Below are 19,630 nucleotides of genomic sequence, written 5' to 3'. Positions count from 1 at the left end.
AAATCAACAGAAAGGACATCTGACAAAGGACATATGTAAGAAACCCGCAACTCAGCTGGGGATATGGCTCAGTTAATAAAGTACTTGTATCACATGCAGGAAGCCCTGGGGTTCAATTCCCAGCACCACACAAACTGAGAATGGCAGTGCATGCCTGTAACTAGGGAGATTAAGGTACAAGGATCAAAAATTAAAGAGCATTACAGCTATACAACTAGTGCAAGACCAACCCAGGCTGTATAAGACCTTGTTAAAAGGGACATGGAGTCGGAGTTGGGGAGAAGAAGTGGAGAGAAAGAGAGGCTGAAGAAATGGCTCAGAGGTTAAGAGAGAGCACTTGCTATTCTTGTTGTGGTTCACAAGCATCTGAAAATCACAAGTAGGAAATCTGACACCCTCTTCTGATCTCTGGGGACAGCACCTGGTACTCATATGGTGCTTACAACATGCATGCAGAATAGATAAATCTTGAGAGAGAGAAGGGGGGCAGGAAAAAGGAGGTCACCCTACAACCCACTCAATAGTAAATACATGCTGCTTCTATTCAACACTGAACTAGGAGGTTCAGTCAGGGCAGCTGGCAAAAATAAAAAGCATTCATATTTTTAAAAGTAAGTAATTTGGGGGCTGGAGAGATGGCTCAGAGGTTAAGAGTACTAGCTGCTCTTCCAGAAGTCCTGAGTTCAAATCCCAGCAACCACATGGTGGCTCACAGCCATCTATAATGAGATCTGCTGCCCTCTTCTGGCATGCAGGTGTACATGCAGGTACAACATTGTATAATAATAGATTTTTTAAAAGTATTTTTAAAACTAACTATTTTAATTCACAGATGACATGATCATATTTATAGAAAACCAGAACAGATCCATCAAATTATGTTTGGAGTAAATGAAGTAAAGTGGTAGCATATAAAAAAAATTTATTTCTATATATTTGCAGTAAATAATACAAACATGACATTAAGAAAACAATTATAGGGGCTAGAGTGATGGTTCAGTGGTTAAGAACCCCAGCTGGTCTTCCAGAGTCCTGAGTTCAATTCCCAGCAACCACATAGTAGCTTACAACCATCTGTAATGGGAGCTTGACGCCCTATTCTGGTATTCATGAAGACAAAGCACTCATGCACAAAAACAGATAGACAGATAGATAATAAATGGATGGATGAATGAATGAATATTTTTTAAAGGGGGGAGGGAGCTGAAGAGATGGCTTAGTGGTTAAGAGCACTGTCTGCTCTTCCAGAGGTCCTGAGTTCAACTGCCAGCAACCACATGGTGGCTCACAACCATCTATAATGTGATCTGATGCCCTCTTCTGGCCTGCAAGTGTACATGCAGACAGAGCACTCATAATACATAAAAATAATTATTAAAAAAAAAAAAAAACTTTAGAAAAAGAAAACAATTATAAGCTGGGCGGTAGAGTCACATACATTTAATTTCAGTACTTGGAAGAGGCAGGCAGATCTCTTCAAGTTGAGGCCAGCCTGGTCTACAGAGTGAGCTCTAGGGCAGCCAGGGCTACACAAAGAGACCCTGTCTCATAAAAAAAAAAAAGAAAGAAAGAAAAAGATGATATACACATAAGCATTAAAACAAATATGGATAAATTTAATAAAGGTGGTGTAAGTCCTACACTCTGGAAATATAAGCAAATAGTCAAAGAAATGTAAAACCTAAGTGTTGGCTGTGGTAGTGCACACCTTTAATCCCAGTACTTGGGAGGCAGAGGCAAGCGGTCCATCTAGGTAGCAAGTTCCAGGTCAGCCAGGCTAGAGGAGAGTGAGACTTCTCAAACCAAACAAAACTAACCACCACCACCCCCCGCCCTGCTTGTAGATCAGAAGAATTAACTAATACTGCTATGACAGCAACCTCTACCTCATTTAAGCAATTCAGTGACTCCCACCTCATGTTCTACTTGCTTCCTTATATTAACAAGCTAGAGGCAGCAAGCTGGCTCAGTGACTACAATCCTTGCCGCACAAGCCCGACAACCTGAGTTCAATCCCCAGAACACACACAGAAAGAGAAAAAGACTCCTAAAGGCCGTCCTCTGATAGGAGAGGTTAGAGTGCTGCTCAGTACTGCAGGTGGAAGCCCTAGGTTCAATTTCCAGAACTCAATGTAAATAAACAACAAATACACATATTTCGGATGGGATTGTAAGGGACTAGACAAAACAATGTGTAAAAGAACAAAGAAAGAGGGATCACATTCCCTGACCTAAAGACTTGCTTCAAAGCAACAGTAGCAACACAGCAGCACTATTGACAGATCAGTGGGTAGTACTGAGGGTGACTCCAGTGAAACAACCCTAACTGTGACTAACTGATTTTTGAAAAAGGTGCTAGAACCAGTCAACAAAGAAAAGTCCTCCCGGCAAACAGTACCAGGAAGCTGGCTAGGCAAAAGCAAACCAGCTGAATTGGGCCCTTCATACCACACGTAAAAGCTTGTATGTTAGGCAAGTACTTTACCACTGAACCATCACCAGCATGAATTACCTTTAATGTAACTTTTGCAAAAATTAATTTCCCAAGGACTACAATAAAACCATATCTACTTTATCACCAAATATTCCTCATTTGCTAAAGCAAATAATAAAGCCAGGTATGGTAATACCTCAAAAACCAACACCCAAGAAGCAAAAACAGAATGGAAACGTACAAGAAGAGCTTGGATTACATAAGTGAGTTATAACTAATCTTGGCTACGCAGCTAGACTGTGTCAGTAAGCAGGAGCATATGGGTAAGAAAAGAGAGGAATGAAGAAAGAAAAGGAAGAAAGGGAGCGTGGCACACTGAGTAAGAATGGCTCCCATAATAGGCTCATATATTTGAATGCTTAGCCACTGAGGAGTGGCACTATTTGAAGGATTAGGAGGTGTGGCTTTATTAGAGGGAGAGTCATTGAGGCTGCTCGTTCAATGGTTCTCTCTCTCTCTCATTCTCTGTGCTTTCTGATCAGGATGCAGCCCTCAGCTACTGAGGGTACCATGCTTGTCACCATTCTTCCTACCATGATGATAATGGACTAACCATCTGAAGCTGTAAGCAAGCCTCCAATTCAATGCTTTCTTACAGAGTTGTGGTCATGGTGTCTTCACAGCAATATAAAACGGTGACTAAGATGGGACAAGGGTGACAGCAAGAGTGGTGAATACAGATGAAAAGACTGAGGAATTTTTTTTTTGCAATTACAATGAAAATAACTGAATATATGGTGGTAGATACTGTACTGTTTAAAATAGCAATGTTGAAGACTTACTGTCCATTAGGCATGTGTACATACCCAGAAGTTTAAAAAGATTAAGAATCAGTTAATCCTTTCTCATCCTCTTCTCAAGTGCAACATCACATATTATTATAAAGTCACTGGATTAAATTTAATTAGCAAGGATAACTGATACACCTTCCTATTCTAAAGCAGCTTACTGTCTAGTAAAAACTAACTAAAGGCTAACAGGCAAAACATACATGCTAAGTTTTAAAAGTGTCACTGTCATGAAAACAACAACCATAACAACAATAAAAACTGAGCTAGAGTAAAGACATCGAAAGGCATGCTAAAGGTCAAAATGACACTTGCTCAGGCTGCAAAGCCTATGGCTGATGCCCTGTACTGTCTCACCGCCACAAAAGCAAAGTTAAACAGCTCCAAATAGCAATATTAGGACTGCAGAGATGGTTCAGCAACTAGGAACCCTTGTTGCTCTTACAGAGGACCCAGTTCTAGTCTGCAGCACCTACGCTTGGTTCACAACTCTTGTAACTTCAGTTCCAGAAAATCTGAGGCCCTCTTCTGGCCTCTCCAGACCCTGCACAGACATGATACTGGCAAATACTCATATACATAAAGTAGAATAAAGAGTAAAAACCAAAAAACATTATTAAGGACCAGTGAGACAGCCTGATGAATTACGGAACCTGCTGTGCAGGCCTGTCGATCTGAATTTGATCCCTCAAGCCCACATATAAGGTAAAATGAAACTGACTCCACAAAACTGGCTCCCCCACCCACCCACCCACACAGTGACACCAATTCCCATACATACACTTGCAAAAACACTCCTGGGAGAAAACTGCATATGGATTGTATACAAAGAGGTTTCCAGTAAACTTTGTGATGAAAAAGAGACAAAAAGTAGACAGGAATGTTTAATGGTATCTATTAATGAACAGATATGAATATAGGCATGAATATTCAAATGCTACCTGAAAGTGAATACTTGGAAAGCTTGGAAAATTGTTTAGGTAGAAGTATACCCTTTTATAAAAAGAATATTCTTAAACAAACAAACAAAAAAAAAGATAACAAACAAAAAAAGATAACAACAAAAAAAAGTATATTCTTGCCACTGAAGACATGGTTAAGAGTACTTGTTAAAAATGGATATGATGACACATGCCTTTAATCCCAGCACTCAGGGAGGCAGAGGCAGGCAGATCTCTGTGAGTTCGAGGCCAGTCTGGTCTACAAAGTGAGTCCAGGACAGCCTAGGCTACACAGAGAAACTCTGTCTTGAGAAAAAAACGACAACAGCAAGAATACTTGTTGCTCTGGCAGAGGACCCAACTTGGATTCCCAGCATACACGTGGTGGTTCAGAGCTATCTCTATGTGGGGTACATGATGCATGCAGGCAAAAATACCACGTATATATAAAGTAAAACAAGTCTTTCAAAACAAAAAAGAAAATGATATTCCTTCCTGTTCAGTATAGGAATTAAGTTCTATAAATTCTGGATGGCGCAGTAACTGTAACCCTAGTGTTAAGGATGCTTAAAGCCTACACTGCTTGCCTTTAGTCCCAGGAAGCAGAGGCAAGCAGATCTTTGTGAATCTGAGGCCTCCATGATCTACACAGTGTGCTCCCAGCCAGCAAGTGCCACGTAGTGAGGCCCTGTCTCAGAACACAAACAAACAAACAGACTGCGCTGTCTCTCACAAGTGGGACTAACTAACCTGTGGTCATCAATTTTTACTCTTTTTGTATATTTTAACGGGAAAACTTATTCTGTTGTTCAAACTTGCTACCGTTTTCAAAAAGGAAAAGATGAGGGTGGCAGACCAATTGTTTTTTTGCTTTGGAGACAATGTCTCCAGTGTCTCTAGACCCAGGCTGGACTAGAACTTACTATTTAGATAAGTACAACTGTGAATATCTAATCTACCTCTTAGGTGCTGACATTGAACCCAGAACTTTTGTGCACGCTGGGCAAGCACTTTATCAACTGAGCTATATAATCTTAGCCCTTAGTTTACAATTAAAAAGGAAAGCAGTTAATGGTACTGGCAAGCACTGAGGGAGGCAGAGGCAGGTGGATCTCTGTGAGTTCAAGGCCAGCCTGGTCTACAAAATCAAGTCCAGGAATGCCAAGGCTACACAGAGAAACCCTGTCTCAACAAAACAAAACAAAATAAAACAAAAAAGTACCAGCTGCTCTTCTCGAGTTCCAGAATTCAATTCCCAAAAACTACATGGTGGCTCACAACCAACTAAAATAGGCTGATGCCCTCTCTGGTGTATAGGCATACAAACAGACAGACCATTCATATACTTAAATAAATAAACCATTATATACATATACATATATATATATATATACACACATGGGAAGGAGAATAAGAAACAGAGACAGACAGACAGACAGGTCTGGTGATACATGTCTTTGACCCCAGCACTTGGGAGGCAGAAAGAGTCATCTGTGAGTTTGAAACCAGCACCATCTATATAGTGAGACTCTGTCTCATTAACAACAACGCTACTGTACTCAATACTACTGAAATACGCTGGGTATGGTACAGTTAGGTAGCTGAGGCATTAGGACTCCTATCCATTCAAGGCTAACTTGGCCTATATAACAAGTTCCTGATGAGACAGCACTAAATAGCAAGACCTTGCTTCAAAGAAAGAAAAGAAATCAAAACCACAGATTGTTACTATGTTTTACACTACCACAACACTGTTTCTACAATTATCGAGTAAGGCAGTGAGCCGGCTCAGTGCAGAGCACTTGCAGTTTAAGTCTAGTGAGTAGAGTTGACCCAGTGTCGAGATGGAAGGACAGAACCAATTCCAAAACCTGTCCTCTGACCTCCACACATGTGCTGTGGCACACACATCCACATGCACTAATGGGTATACAGACGTAAACATTGTTTTAAACTTTTAATTTAAAAAGGCTAGGGGCTAGAGAAACAGTTCAAGTTTCCTTCCTGCTCTTCCAAAGGTCCTGAGTTCAGTTACCAGCACCCGTGTCAGACAGCTCACAACCACCTGTGACTCCAGCTCCCAGAACCTGGCCTCTGTGGGCACTTGTGCCAGACAGTCACATAGACACACATACACACAAATAAAAATAAAATCTTGTTTAAAAGTTTAAGATATTGGATAGGGCAATGATAGAGTGCCTGCCTAGAATATATGAGGCCCTGAGTTTGAGCCTTACAGCAAAAAGCCACTGTTCAGTCACCATAAAATAACAATCAACAGTCATATAGCACTTGCACAATTAAGACTTTCTACTTATAGCTCTTTATTTAATATAAATAGTTGATTAAAACAAACCCACATAAAGATGTCCATCTGACTTCTGACAAAGGTGCCAGAGCAATTCAGCAGATTATATAATTATGGAAGTTGAAAATAATTCTTTCAATAAATGACCCTGAACACTCAGAAACCCACAAGCAAGAGTTAGCCTTAACTTAAACCTCACATGACATTTTAAACATTAATTCAAAACAATTAACAAAGCTATAAAACAGCTTAGTAGTGATCACGGATCAGGGTTCTGAAGAAGAGGCCACAGGTATGACTACAAAGAAATATCAGGAAGCAAGCCTATGATGACCACAGCTCTGCATTTGGATTTGGATGGTCACAAAAGCTACCAAGTACATGTGCACCCACACAGACGAAGCCTGAATGATCTACTCTAAATTCTGCTGACTGGGCTGGAGGTGTGGCTCAGCAGCAGTGAGCGCTGACTACTCGTGAGGCCCTGTTTCAGCCTAAACACTACAAAGAATAAAATGAAGAATCTGTGTGCACCGATTTCAATTTCCTGATTCTCATATTCAAATTTCATAATTGGTAGGAAAGGATGCATGGATGGAAGCTTCCTGTGTATATATAAATTTATTTATTCTATGTGTATGAATATTTTGCCTGCAAGTTTTTTTGTGCACCATGTGCAAGCATTGCCTTTAAAGGCCAGGAGAAAGCTTTGGATTCCTTGGACAAAGCGCTGGAGAGACCATGTTGGCCCTGGGAATTAAACCTGAGGTACTCTAGCGGAGCAACCAGTGCTCTAATAGCTAAGCCAGTCCTTCAGCCCTTGTTGTCTATACTTTACAACTTCCTATTAATCTATAATTATTTTGCCTATGATCACTGAGCTATCTAAATCATGTTTGATTTACATTTAAATGGGGTCATTAGAATGGGCCTAATGCAACTAGACTAGTGTTTTTGTAAGAGGATATCAGGACACTGAGACAGAGAAAGAGAGGAGGGAAGGGGGAGGGCAGACAAGTGCATGCAGAGACCACATAAGGCACAGCAAGAAGGCAGCCTCCTAGAACCCAAGGAGAGAGACTTCAGAAGCAATCAAATCTACTAGTGTCTTTCTCTTAACTTCAAGCTTCCAGAATCTTAAGAAAGAAAGTTTCTATTATTTAAGCCACAGTCTGTATTGTTATAATAGCCCTACAAAACTAATACATAACTTTGTGAAGTAGCTGCTACTATTCTTACTTAGATAAGGGGAATGAAAGGAGTATAAGAGTTATTAACCCACCTCAGGTCACACAGCTTTCACTAAGGTCTGGGATAAGGAGGCCTGGTTCAAAACATGTATACATTCACCTTAGTCCAGATGCTGCCTGCTAAAACAGAACAGTAAGACTGGAGAATACAATAATCTAGCCAGGGTCAGGCTCTGGCGTGTGAGAAAGGGAAGCTGTAAAGTTGTAAAGTGTCTCCTTTAAGTAAAAAGGTGAAAGTTCTTAAGTTAATACAGAAGGGGGGGAGCAGTGGGAAGAGGAGGAGGGAGCAGGGGGAGGAAGAAGACGAGGAAAACTCATATGCTGAATTTGCTAATAATGCTCTGTTGCCAGGATGAGTCTTCTATGAAGCTGTAAAAAAGAAGGGTGAAAAAAAAGGTGCTAGTTTTGTTCACACCTGAACTATAAGAACTACTAGGTACCATGCTTAGGTAAGATAGAAAGGGCATTACACTGGTCCACCTGTGTTTCGGAAAACATTGTGTGTACATAAACAACATAAAGTTTGCCACTGTCTGGTTTCAGCTAAGAATGAATGTTGAAGCCAGGTGCAGTGGCTGTAATTCCAGCACTCGGGGAGACAGAGGCAGGCAGATCTCTGTGAGTTCAAGGCCAGCCTGATCTACAAAGCTGGTCCAGGACAGTCAAGGTTACACAGAGAAACCCTGTCTCGGAAAAAAAAATAAAAAATAAAAAGGATGAATTTTGAGCCAGGTCTAGTAGCCCATGCCTTCATTCCCAGCACTCGGGTGACATATGCAGGTGAATCTCTGTTAGTTTGAAGCCAAAGTCTGGTCTACCTTGAGAGTTCCAAGGCAGCAAAAGCTACATGGCAAAAAAGAATGAATTTTCTTGGTTTGTAAAATTTTGGAAAGCTACAGTTACTGAAGCCTCTCCAGAAGCCTGAAGAACTCTAAAACCCCATGGTGTGAACTTTACAAGACAAACGGACTGAATCAAGTCATCAGGGGAAGGACGAACACCATGTCCTGCTGAAGCACCCTGCTGGCCCTCATAACATGTTTTACATTTTTTATTTTTTTAGGGCAGGAGACGTTTTGTTCCCAGCACTGCAAAAAAGAACTTAAGAACAGATAGGTGTTCTTCAGCTTGCAGGTTGTGACCCATTGGGTGGAATGAGTCTTTCACAAGGGTCAATTAAGACCATTGGTAAACACAGATATTTATATTATGCTTCCTAACAGTAGCAAAATTACAGTAGCAGCAAAAATAATTTTATGGTTGGTGGTCACCACAAGATGAGGCTAGAAAAGCAGCTTGGAGGGTAAGAGCATGTATTGCTTTTGTAGAGGATCAAGTTCAGTTCCCAACACCCACGTCAGATATGCCACCTGTAACATTAGCAATACTTGTGAACACCTGCGCTCTCTCCGTGTCTCTGTAACTCTCTCTCACACACACACTTTTTTTTTTAACTAAAGAGGAAATAGATGCTGGTTTTCTACTCACAATGAGCAATACACAGCCTGGGTTTTGAGACAAGGTCTTATGGTCTCTTCAAGGCCCTAGGCTGGGCTAAAGAAGGCAAAGGTAACATCAGCCTTTGATAAGGATGCATACCGCAAAATGCCTGTGAGAATCAGGAATAAGAGCACAAAGGACAGAAGGGGCAACTGGGGCCAATAAAGTAAGAGTACTGTTAATACTGACATTTTCAGAATGTCTACACTGCTCTTCTAACTAGAACTGTGTGTGGTTGGTACCTTCTCACTGTTTCCTCCTCCGGGGGAATAGTGACACCTGAGATTATCTGTAGAGCCCTCTGTCAGGGGCCATTTCTCAGTCAACATATTGAGGAAGGGGTGTCCTTATGACCTCCAGTCTTGCTTGAGAGGAAATCGTCAACACTCCCACCTTTGACTTTAAGTGATAAGAAATCCTGCTTTAAACTTTATGCTCTAACTAATGGTCAGTTGGGTCTCATCAGTTAAGAGCACTTGTTGCTCTTGCAGAGGACCTGGGTTCAGTTCTCAACACCCACGTGGTGCTTATAACCATTGGTAACTCCAGTTCCAGAACCTGATGCCTTCTTCTGACCTGAGAGCACAAAGCATGCTCACAGTTTAGACATATATGCAGGCAAACACTGATACCTATTAAATAAATCTTTTTTTATTTTATAAAAAGTGGCAAAAGTTCTGGTTATTCTGAGAAAAAAAAATTTTTTTATGCTGAGAATTTATTACAGTTTGCATCATAAAGATTTCCCCAAACCATGTGATGAAGGCTTGGTACCCAATTCAGCCATGATCAGAGGCGAGGCTTCAGAAAAACCACCAGATCAAAAGATCTCTGACATCATCAATAGATAGGTTTGTTTGTTTTAATGAATTGCATTTATTTACGTGTGTGTGTGTGTGTGTGTGTGTGTGTGTGTGTGTGTGTGTGTGTGCTGTAGGCACACAAGCACGTAGGGGGCATGTGGAGGTCAGAGAACAACCTGTGGGAACTTCTTCCACCATCTGGTCTCCAGGAACAAACTCAGGCCATCATGAGTGACAACAAGCACCTTTACCCACTGGGTCATTTTGCAGGCCCCTGGATGTGGTTCTTAGCCACTGATCGTTTCTTAACTTGACAGGCTCTTGGGAGGTGACAGAAAAATAGGGACTTAGGTAAAGAGAGTGGTTTCAGGAGGTCCTCTTTGGGACTCTATCTTGGCCCTGAACCCTTCTGCTTCCTGCCATCAAGAGTGAGCAGCTGAGATCCAAGCCCTCTCCACCATGATGTTCTGTCTCACTAAAGCCAAGAAACAACAGAACCAACCAAGCAACCATGGACTGAAACCGGAACAGAAATAACTGTTTCCTCTCAAGTTTATTTTTCAAGATGTTCTGTCACAACAATGGAAAACTAGCACAATTAAACCCAGGGCTTAGACCCATGCTAGACAAGTATTCTAACACTGAACTATATTCTTAGCCTTATACAGACATTCCTCTTTCTTTGAGACAAGGCCCAAGTTTGCTTCAAACTTGCTACCTAGCAAGGATGACCTTAAATTTCTGATGTTCTTGCCTCCACCTCCAGAGTGCTAGGATTACAAGCCTGTATTACCATGTCTGGCTTATTGGGGTGCTGAAGGTTGAACCCAGGGCCTCGTGAATGGTAAGCAATAGGCAAGTACTCTACCAACTCAGCTACATTTCAAGCTCCTTAAACATACACTTTGTCACTTTTTTGAGTAATAATACATGAAGTGTAATCTTACAAAAAACAGCCATAATATATCTACAATTTCTAGTTTCAATTTCTTTAAAAAGTAAAATGAAAACTTAAAAGATACTTGCCAAAGACCTAATAAAGATTCTTCCATATGGAAAAAAAAAAAAAAAGTCCAGTGGGTGAGGAGAGTGAATAAGAACAAAGTATTACGGCATACACGTACAAAGTGCTATAAGGAAATCCACCACTTCACAAGCCAACTTTTATGTATGCATGTACATACCTTCTTACTAACACCTTAATTTAGTCTTTCTCGGGCAGTTAACCTGGTTTTCAAAGAAATTTTTTTTTTTCATTTTGCAACTGTCCTTGTTTATGAAAGTTGATATTATGTAACTACAAAGCACACTGTAATAAAACGATCCTTAGCAAGTCTATAACTCAACTGGTGGAGTAATAGTGTTACCAGAGCAGCTAGTAAGAAGATAATAATAAAAAAAAAGAGAGCGCCTGTGTTAAGTACAGATTTGTTCAACAACACCTCTGTTATAAAAGATGGAAACTAACTTCTGTTATGCCTGGAATATATTTAATATTATATATCATAAAACTAGGGTCAGGCAACCAGCTCAGCAGGTGAAGATACTTGGCTCCAAACCTAATGATCCCAGTTATATCCCTGAGCTGCACATGGTAGAAGAGAACCACGCCCACAAGTTGCCCTCTGACCTCCACAAGTGTGAAGCAGCACATGCGCCAACCCAACATAGAAATAAATAAAATTAATACGAAAAAAAAAAAATACATCCAGCCAGGTATAATCAACAGTGCAAGCATGGGTGAAATTCCACCTAGCCCTCCATGTCCAGGCTCACGGACAGTACACATTTAAATTGCTAAACAGGAACAGAATAAGGAATGAACTGTAACAGGTCTTAACTGAAAACAAGATACAGTCAGTTTTCTTGATCTTGAACTAGGCTCACACTTTTAGTCCCAGCACTCAAAAGGCAGAGGCAGGTATCTCTGTCAGTTCAAGGCCACCCTGGTCTACAAATGAGTTCTAGGACAGCCAGAGCTGTCTGAAATGCTGTCTTAAACTACACCTAAACACACACACACACACACACACACACACACCCCACCACCACCACCACCAAAAAAAAAAAAAAAGAGAGAGAAAGGATCTTGAGCTGGTGAGATGGGCTGCAGCCCTCTTCCAGAGAACCCAAGTTCAATTTCCAGCACCCACATGGCAGTTCACAACAGCCTATAACCCAGGTCAAGGGATCCAACACCCTCTTCTGGCCCTGTGAGTACTACGCACATGTAGTGCACAAAATATACCTGCAGGCAAAATACACACATAAAATCACATAAATCTCAGGAAAAGACGACACATTTTTAAAATAGCTTGCCAGGCAGTGGTGGCACATGCCTTCAGCACTCAGGAGGCAGAGGCAGGCGGATCTTTGAGTTCAAGGTCAGCCTGGCCCACAGAGTGAATTCCAGGACAGCCAGTGCTACGTGGAGAAACCCTGTCTCAGAAAACTAGATATCCTGGTGTGTATAATGCTTCTTTCCCCATTACCAACTCAAAATGTCAGAAAACATCAATCTTTAAACCAAAACTATATAAAGCATACAAAAATCTAATTAATTCTGGTTTAATAATTATTATTAAATATACCTTACAGAGAAAATTCATGTATTAGTGTGTTGTGCAAGAACACAAAAAAATTACAAAATTAAAAGACAAAATACAAATAAGCACTTGAATATAAGTAATAAATACGTTGGTTTGGCCATTTTGTTTTAACCAAAGTTTTGTGAATTATACTGAATTTTAGGTGTAAAAAAGTAGAAGCACTATGACAGAACACCTACAGTAACCAGAAAGTTCAAAGACTGCGACTACTTCCAGCACTCGTGTGCATTTGGAGACAGTCAACAACGGCACAGTCTGCCTCCTACAGGCATGGAGCTAAAAGGTGCTGAGCACTTAGGAGAAACTCAAGAGGCGGCACAGATCCCACTAGATGGCACCATCACAGGCAAGTCCTTCTCACTCTGGAGCAAAAAGGGCGGAAACCTTTCTTGATCTTAACAAACTGAAAGCCGTGAACAACGGTGACATCCTCTCTGGGAAAGCATGGCCCGTAACAAATGTAAAGCGAGAAAAAGAAGTCTCACCAAAAGCATTCTTTTACCCAGTATGATGACCCTCATTTCAACCAATGACTTAAGAGACAAAAAGTCTAGCCCAAACCCTAACAGGAAGAGGGCAGAGAGGAAGGTATCTTTGTCTTTGCTGGATACAGGGCCTCTTGTTAATCCCAGCACTTGCAGGCAGCAGAGGCAAGAGGATCAGGAGTTAAAAGTCATTCTCAACTATAGAGTAAGTTTGAAGCCATCTTCCAGTACATGAGACTATCTCAAAAAAAAAGAGAGAAAAAGAGTATCAGGGCTTGTGAGATTGCTCAGAGGTTAAGAGCACTTGGCCGTTCTTCCAGAGGTCCTGAGTTCAATTCCCAGCAACTACATGGTGGCTCACAACCATCTATAATGAGATCTGGTGTCCTCTTCTGGTGTGCAGGTGTACATGCAGACAGAACATTGTATATATAATAAATAAATCTTTTTTTAAAAAAAGAGTATCTTGGGGCTGGAGAGATGGTCAGAGGTTAAGAATACTGGCTGTTCTTCCAAAGGTCCTGAGTTCAATTCCCGGCCACCACATGGTGGCTCACAACCATCTATAGTGAGATCTGGTACACAGACAGAATGATGTATAAAGAATAAATAAAATTAAAAAAAAAAAAAAAAAAAAAAAGAGTATCTTAGCCAGGCGGTGGCTCTCTGTGAATTTGAGGCCAGACTGGTCTATAAAGTGAGTTCCAGGACAGCCAGGGCAGTTGTGCAGAAACCTTGTCTGGGAGGTGGGGGGGACCATTCATTTCCACCACTTGGCTCTACTGCACCAAAAGTACACTTTGAAATGGCCATTATGCAGCTACATACAAAGTAAAGAAGCCATTCCCACCAAAGGTAAAGCAGGCAGGCAGTAAGTGGTGACTTAACCCCATGAGTACTTTAATCCCAGGACTCATGAGGAAGAGGCAGGGGAATCTCTCTGAGTTCAAGGCCAGCCTGGTCTACAGTGAGTTCTAGTACAGTCAAGGATGCACAGTGAAACCCCGTCTCGAAAACAAACAAACAAACAAACAAACAAGATTAGTAAAATCAACTACTACAAACTTTCTTAGTAGGAAACCATGTGAAGAGATTTAATTATGAATCTTAGCTGGACACATCTATAATCCAATCCCAGCACAACAGAGAGACAAGAGGATCATAAACTGGAGACTAGCCTGAACTGAGTTCCAGGTCTATCTAGGTTGTACAATAAGACACTATATCAAAAATTAAATAACTAATTAATTAATTAAAAGTGTGAGTATATGCAGGGTAATACAACAGTGTATTTCCATGCACTTAAGAAGCTAAGACAGGAAGATCATTGGTTCAAGGTCTTCCTGGGCTACAGAGAAAGTTCAAAGCTATCTTGGACAACTTGGTAAGATTGCATCTCAATAAAAAATTAAGAAAAAAAATTTTAAAGGGTTGGCTGGATGTAGTGACACATGCCTTTAATCCAGTACCTGGTAGCAGCACTACAAAGTGAGACCACCTCCAAATATAAAAACAACAACCAAAAAATGCCTAAAGAACTAGAGATACAGTTCAGTAGTGAGGTGTTTGCCAAACATGTAAAAGGTCCTGGGTTTGATCCTTTATACCGCAAAAATCAATCAATCAAGAGTTATCAGCAAGACGTAGTATGGTCGCTCACACCTACAGTCCCAGCACCCAGGAAACTGAGAAGAGTTCTAGGCCAGGCCAAAGAATGTATCATCACTGCAGCAGATATCAACTTAGTATCAAATAACACTGTGTACTTGTGAGGCTCCATCCATGCCTGCATGTCTGTCCTCAGTATCTAAACATTAGGGGCAGAGCCACTCAAAGTGCCACCAGAAGTCAGTAACTAGAGTGGCTGAAAAAAATCAAGGTTCATGAACACAATGTGCAGCCAGCTGTGCTGATGCACAGCTGTATTCCCAGCACTTACCAGACCGGAGCAGGACGATCACAAGTCACAGCCTACACATCTCAAAAACATAACAAAAATTAAAAGAACTGCTAAAGCTGGAAGTGGTGGCTCACCCCTGTAATCCCAGGAGTTGAGAGATAGAAGTAAGAAGATTAAGAGTTCAAGGCTAGGGGTGGAGAGATGGCTCAGAGGTTAGGAGCACTGGCTGTTCTTCCAAAGGTCCTGAGTTCAATTCCCAACAACACATGGTGGCTCACAACCATTTATAATGAGATCTGGTGACCTCTTCTGGCATGCAGGCAGAACACTGTATACATAATAAATAAGTATATCTTAAAAAAAAAAAAAAAAAAAAAAAAGAGTTCAAGGCTAGCCTGGGCTACCTAGTAAGTTCCAGGCCAGCCTAGGCTATATGAGACCTTATCTCAAAAACCAAGAACTAATGGGTAATGATAAGTCCTGTTTTCCCTTGTCAGAGGTCTAACATAGTCCTCACTGCAGTCTTTCTTCTTTCTTTCTCTCTCTGCAGGTATAAAGGTACTGCAATACTGACGTACTATCCACAACACTGCCACAGTAACCAGTATACTGTAGGTACTATGTACTTTTCAGATAAACTACCAAGACGTCCCAGCTCACTGAAATTATGTAAGCCATCAAAGAAGTTAGGTTAGCTAAGCATAAACCTAACGTACTCCTCCTTGAAGAAACTGGCCAGCGCACGAAAGTGACACATTGCTGTAAAACCCAGCATTTCTTGAAAAAGACAGAAATCTACAGATTATAGATCAAAATAAACACATGACTTATCTCAAGCTCAAGTGAAATGACAACTGGGGATCGGGCGAAGTTTTTAAATAAAATATTATCACCAGACTATACAATGCACTAACACTGTCCTGTGAGAAGAGAGGAATCAACAGAAAGCCAATGATGGAGCTTGATCTCAGTTTCCATTTCCACAAAATGAAACCAGTGAGGAGCCAGATGCATAGTGCAGCAGGTAAGAGCACTGTGTTGCTCCAGAGCATCAGGTTCAGTCCCCAGGGCCCACATGGCAGTTCACACCCATCTAAACCCAGGGTCACCATGTGAGGCCCTCTTGTGGCCTCTGCAGGCACCAAACATGCACATCAGATACATACACACATAAATGCAGGCAAACACTCATACACATAAAGCAAAAAATAAAAGAAGGAAAACACTAGTAGAAACTAAACGTGAAACCCTCTAGGGATACAACCAGGAGGAATCTGCTAGCTGCGGCTCGGGAGAAACGGCAAGACTTCCGCAGATACATCAGCACTCCTTCAAGCCACTACCCCAACACAGCCAGTGCATGAAAGCTATACAACACCTTTTCTTCCTGGTGCCTGAGACAAAATCCTAAATACGAAACAGAAGCTAGATCCACTACCTCTCAGAATCCTTGCAAGCAAGCCCCTCAGGAAAGCTCTGCTCTATCGGAAGGCAAAAGGAGCAGCCTCTCCCAACAAATGCTTACCTGTGCTGCAGGAAGGACCTGCAGGGTTTCAAAGCTCACTGGATCACATGACAAACCTCCCCTGCAGCCTATCAGTATGTTCTCCACCACCCACAGCCTTCTAGTCAACTCCTAAATGTGTTCACAGTACACCTGGAAATGTGCATTATCGCTGAGTTACTCACCTTGCTAACACCAACTCCAGTGAACCTGGCCTCCAATAATTCCTGCCTGCGTGGGTCCAGGCTATGCAATTCTTCCATCATTTCTACAGAAAAAGAAAGAGAGCCAAGAAGCCATGAAAAACTAAATGGAGAAAAAGTTTTGTGTATAACAAAACACATAGTAATTTTGTAAACCTCAAGGAAATATATATTCTAGTATTATGATATACTCAGTTATTTGATGTTATCAATAGTTACCTAAGATTATATACCAGCCCAATTCTCTTCTATGGAGGTTTTTTTATTTTTCCTGAATTCTAATTTAATATTCATAAGGGGAGGATGACAGATATGGAAACCCATCTTTGAAATCCCAACTTTCAGGAGGTCTAGGGAGTTATCCATAAACTTGAGGGCAGACTGGTCTGCACATAGCTAATTCAAGGCCAGCCAGGGCTACACGATGAGACCCCGTCTCATCAATAAAAACTAAGTAAATGAAAAGAAATATAAAATTCTTCATACAACCTCTGCCATAGCTAAACAGAAGGGGAAAAACAAGGGGCAAACTTGCAAACAGAAATCTCCTTCTATAAACTTTCCAATCTAAGTACTTTCAAATATTTCTTTCCCACACACATAACTAGTTCTTAAAATAAAAGTAAGAATCATTAATAATTTCAAGTGAATATAGAATGAATCAGAAGCTGCAAATAACTTCAAGTAACCCTGCTGTATAGCTCCTTTCTCTGAATAGCTCACAGTAGCTAATAAAAATGGTATTCTTTCACGTTACCTTTAATAGTTTGGAAAGCAAGATAAACGATCAACCTACATGCAGTCACGAAATTAATATAACTGTAACAATTCCTTCACAAAATCCTTTTCTGACCATTCCTTGGAGCAGTAGTTCCCTGCACTCTGGAAATCTGCTTTTAGCACTCCTCCCAAGTAGGGAGGGGCAGGGCAGGAGGACACCATTTTTAAACTCCTTCCCTGACCAATTAATACAGACACTCTGACCAAGTATGTCTGTCCACCCGTTGGAAGAGAATTCTTGCACCACCCATTGATTGACAAGCTCTTCCATATTAAAAGTGGGAAAAGAGCATGCATCATTACATAGAAATCCTTCGAACATACCCTCAAGTAGTCACTGAAGGGTTTGGCGTAATTTTTACTAAAGTGCACTGAAAACGTGAATCAAACCTTCTCTGCAATCTAGCAACTCCACAATTTCCAGTAACATCCCCCTACACAAGTCCTAACTTTCATTTCCCTTCCTGGACTGACAGCCTGGGGCAAAGGGGAATGAAAGGGTGACAAATTAAAGTTTCACTCACACAGACCGGTACGGGTTACAGAAGGAATTAGAAAACTGTTCCAAGGGTAGAAAGGCATCTTTAAAATGAGAACGATGGGAAAGGAAAAGCGAGTTTTCCCTAAGTAGGTAAGTGGCCTTGCTCGCCACTCGCCCTGCCCTAATCGAGGTCGGAATGGCAGAGGTTGCAGGCTCTTCCCCCAATCCCAAGGGCTCTGGCAACACTTCCCAAACCTCCATCCCCAGGCCTGGCCCGGAAAGCGAGGCCCCAGCAGCCGACCCCACGGAATGTCAACTCACCTCAAGAAAAACACCCACCCCATCTCCTTCCAGCTAGGCTTTGGACCGGGATCCTCCCAGCGGCCCCCAACCCGGGAAGGCAGGACCGATGGGGCCTGCTCCCGGCGCCCCTCGCCGGCTCCAAACTTTCCCTAACTCCGGGCCCACCTGTCACGGCCGGAGCGACGGACAGCTCCCGGGGCTGGCGGGGAGGACGCCCGGTAGGCTGCCGAGGCCTCCGGCTCCCGGAGTCCCGTCTCTCAGCAGGCCGACCCGCCACACTCCCAGGCCTGGGCCTGGCCCATCCTCAGCCCGGCCCCTCGGCGCCCCGCAGCCCTTGAGGGAGCAGCACCTCCCGCCTCAGCGGCCCCCGACGCCGGCCCGGCTCGCAGCCTCCTCCGGCCGAGGTGCTGGGGGGGCGGGCGGGGGGTCCCCGGGACGGTTAATCCTCCCTCCCCCCCAGGCCCCGGCGGCCCTCCCGCGTCCCCGGCCTCGGCTTCTCACCTGCCGCCGCTGCCGCTCCACGCTCCTCTCGGGAGGGGCCCCGACCCGACCCGGCCGCCGACCGCTCCGCTCTCCCCCCCTCTCCTGGGCAGGCCCGGGGCGGAGCCGGGGCCTCTCCTGAGCGCCGCAACCCCCCGCCCGGGCAGCCGCCGCCGGCGCCGGGCTCCACGAGAGGGCGGGCGGGGGAGGGGGGCCACGGAGGCCGCGGATCCCCGAGCTCGCGTACGGAGCCAGGCGCCTGACGCGGGGGGCCCGGGCCCGGGGACGGCCGCGGGGCCCGGCCTCCTGCTTGCCGGACAAAGGCCAAGGGAAGGCGCAGAGGGTCCGGGTCGGGCCGAGAAGTGGGGGGTGGGGGGGGGGCGGCTCGGGCGGGCGGGGGGCGCGCGGGGAGGGCGGAGGGCGGGGGGGGCGGGGGGGCTGGGGAGGGGGGGTCGGAACCGCTAAGTACCCCGGGACCCGCCTCCGGCCCCTTAATCCGGATCGGTTCGGTCCGGATTAGTAGTGATCGGTGTAAACACACTAGTGAAAGCGCGTGTTTCCTCGCGAGATTTGCACGGCTGGGAGGCGAGGGGGGGCGAGTGTTCCTGGGGAGGGGGGGGAGCGCCGGCGGTGGGGGAGGGGACGAGGAAGGTGTCGGGGCGGGCGGGTCCTCTCCCCCGCCCCCGGGGCTCCGCCTCCTCCAATCAGCGGCCGAGCCGGCGGGCAGGGGTTAACCGGGGGACCCCGCGCCGGCTGAGCCAGGCCGCGCCTGACGGGGCTGCCGAGGGCGGGCGGCCGGGA

General features: G+C 43.6%; 1 protein-coding gene across 6 annotated transcripts in view; it reads right to left on the bottom strand.

Moving 5' to 3' along the window:
- Positions 1–19,199, bottom strand: part of Tlk2 (tousled like kinase 2) — a 91,849-nt gene extending 72,650 nt beyond the window's left edge. For 4 of the 6 annotated variants that reach the window (XM_055592261.1, XM_055592264.1, XM_055592263.1 and 1 more), the window contains exons 1-2: positions 18,851–19,199; positions 16,768–16,850 (exon numbers count right to left, since the gene is read on the bottom strand). In XM_055592261.1, coding sequence (XP_055448236.1) covers positions 16,768–16,848 — 81 coding nt within the window. In that variant the 5' untranslated portion in view covers positions 16,849–16,850; positions 18,851–19,199. Of the gene's footprint in view, positions 1–16,767; positions 16,851–18,514; positions 18,554–18,850 lie in introns of those variants that run through there. The other 2 variants (XM_055592262.1, XM_055592266.1) reach the window with 1 other exon arrangement.
- Positions 19,200–19,630: the final 431 nt, after the last annotated feature.

Source organism: Psammomys obesus, unplaced genomic scaffold (assembly GCF_907164565.1).
Source record: "Psammomys obesus unplaced genomic scaffold, mPsaObe1.curated_primary_1811, whole genome shotgun sequence".
Classification (NCBI taxonomy): domain Eukaryota; kingdom Metazoa; phylum Chordata; class Mammalia; order Rodentia; family Muridae; genus Psammomys; species Psammomys obesus.
This window is presented reverse-complemented; position numbering and strand designations above follow the sequence as displayed.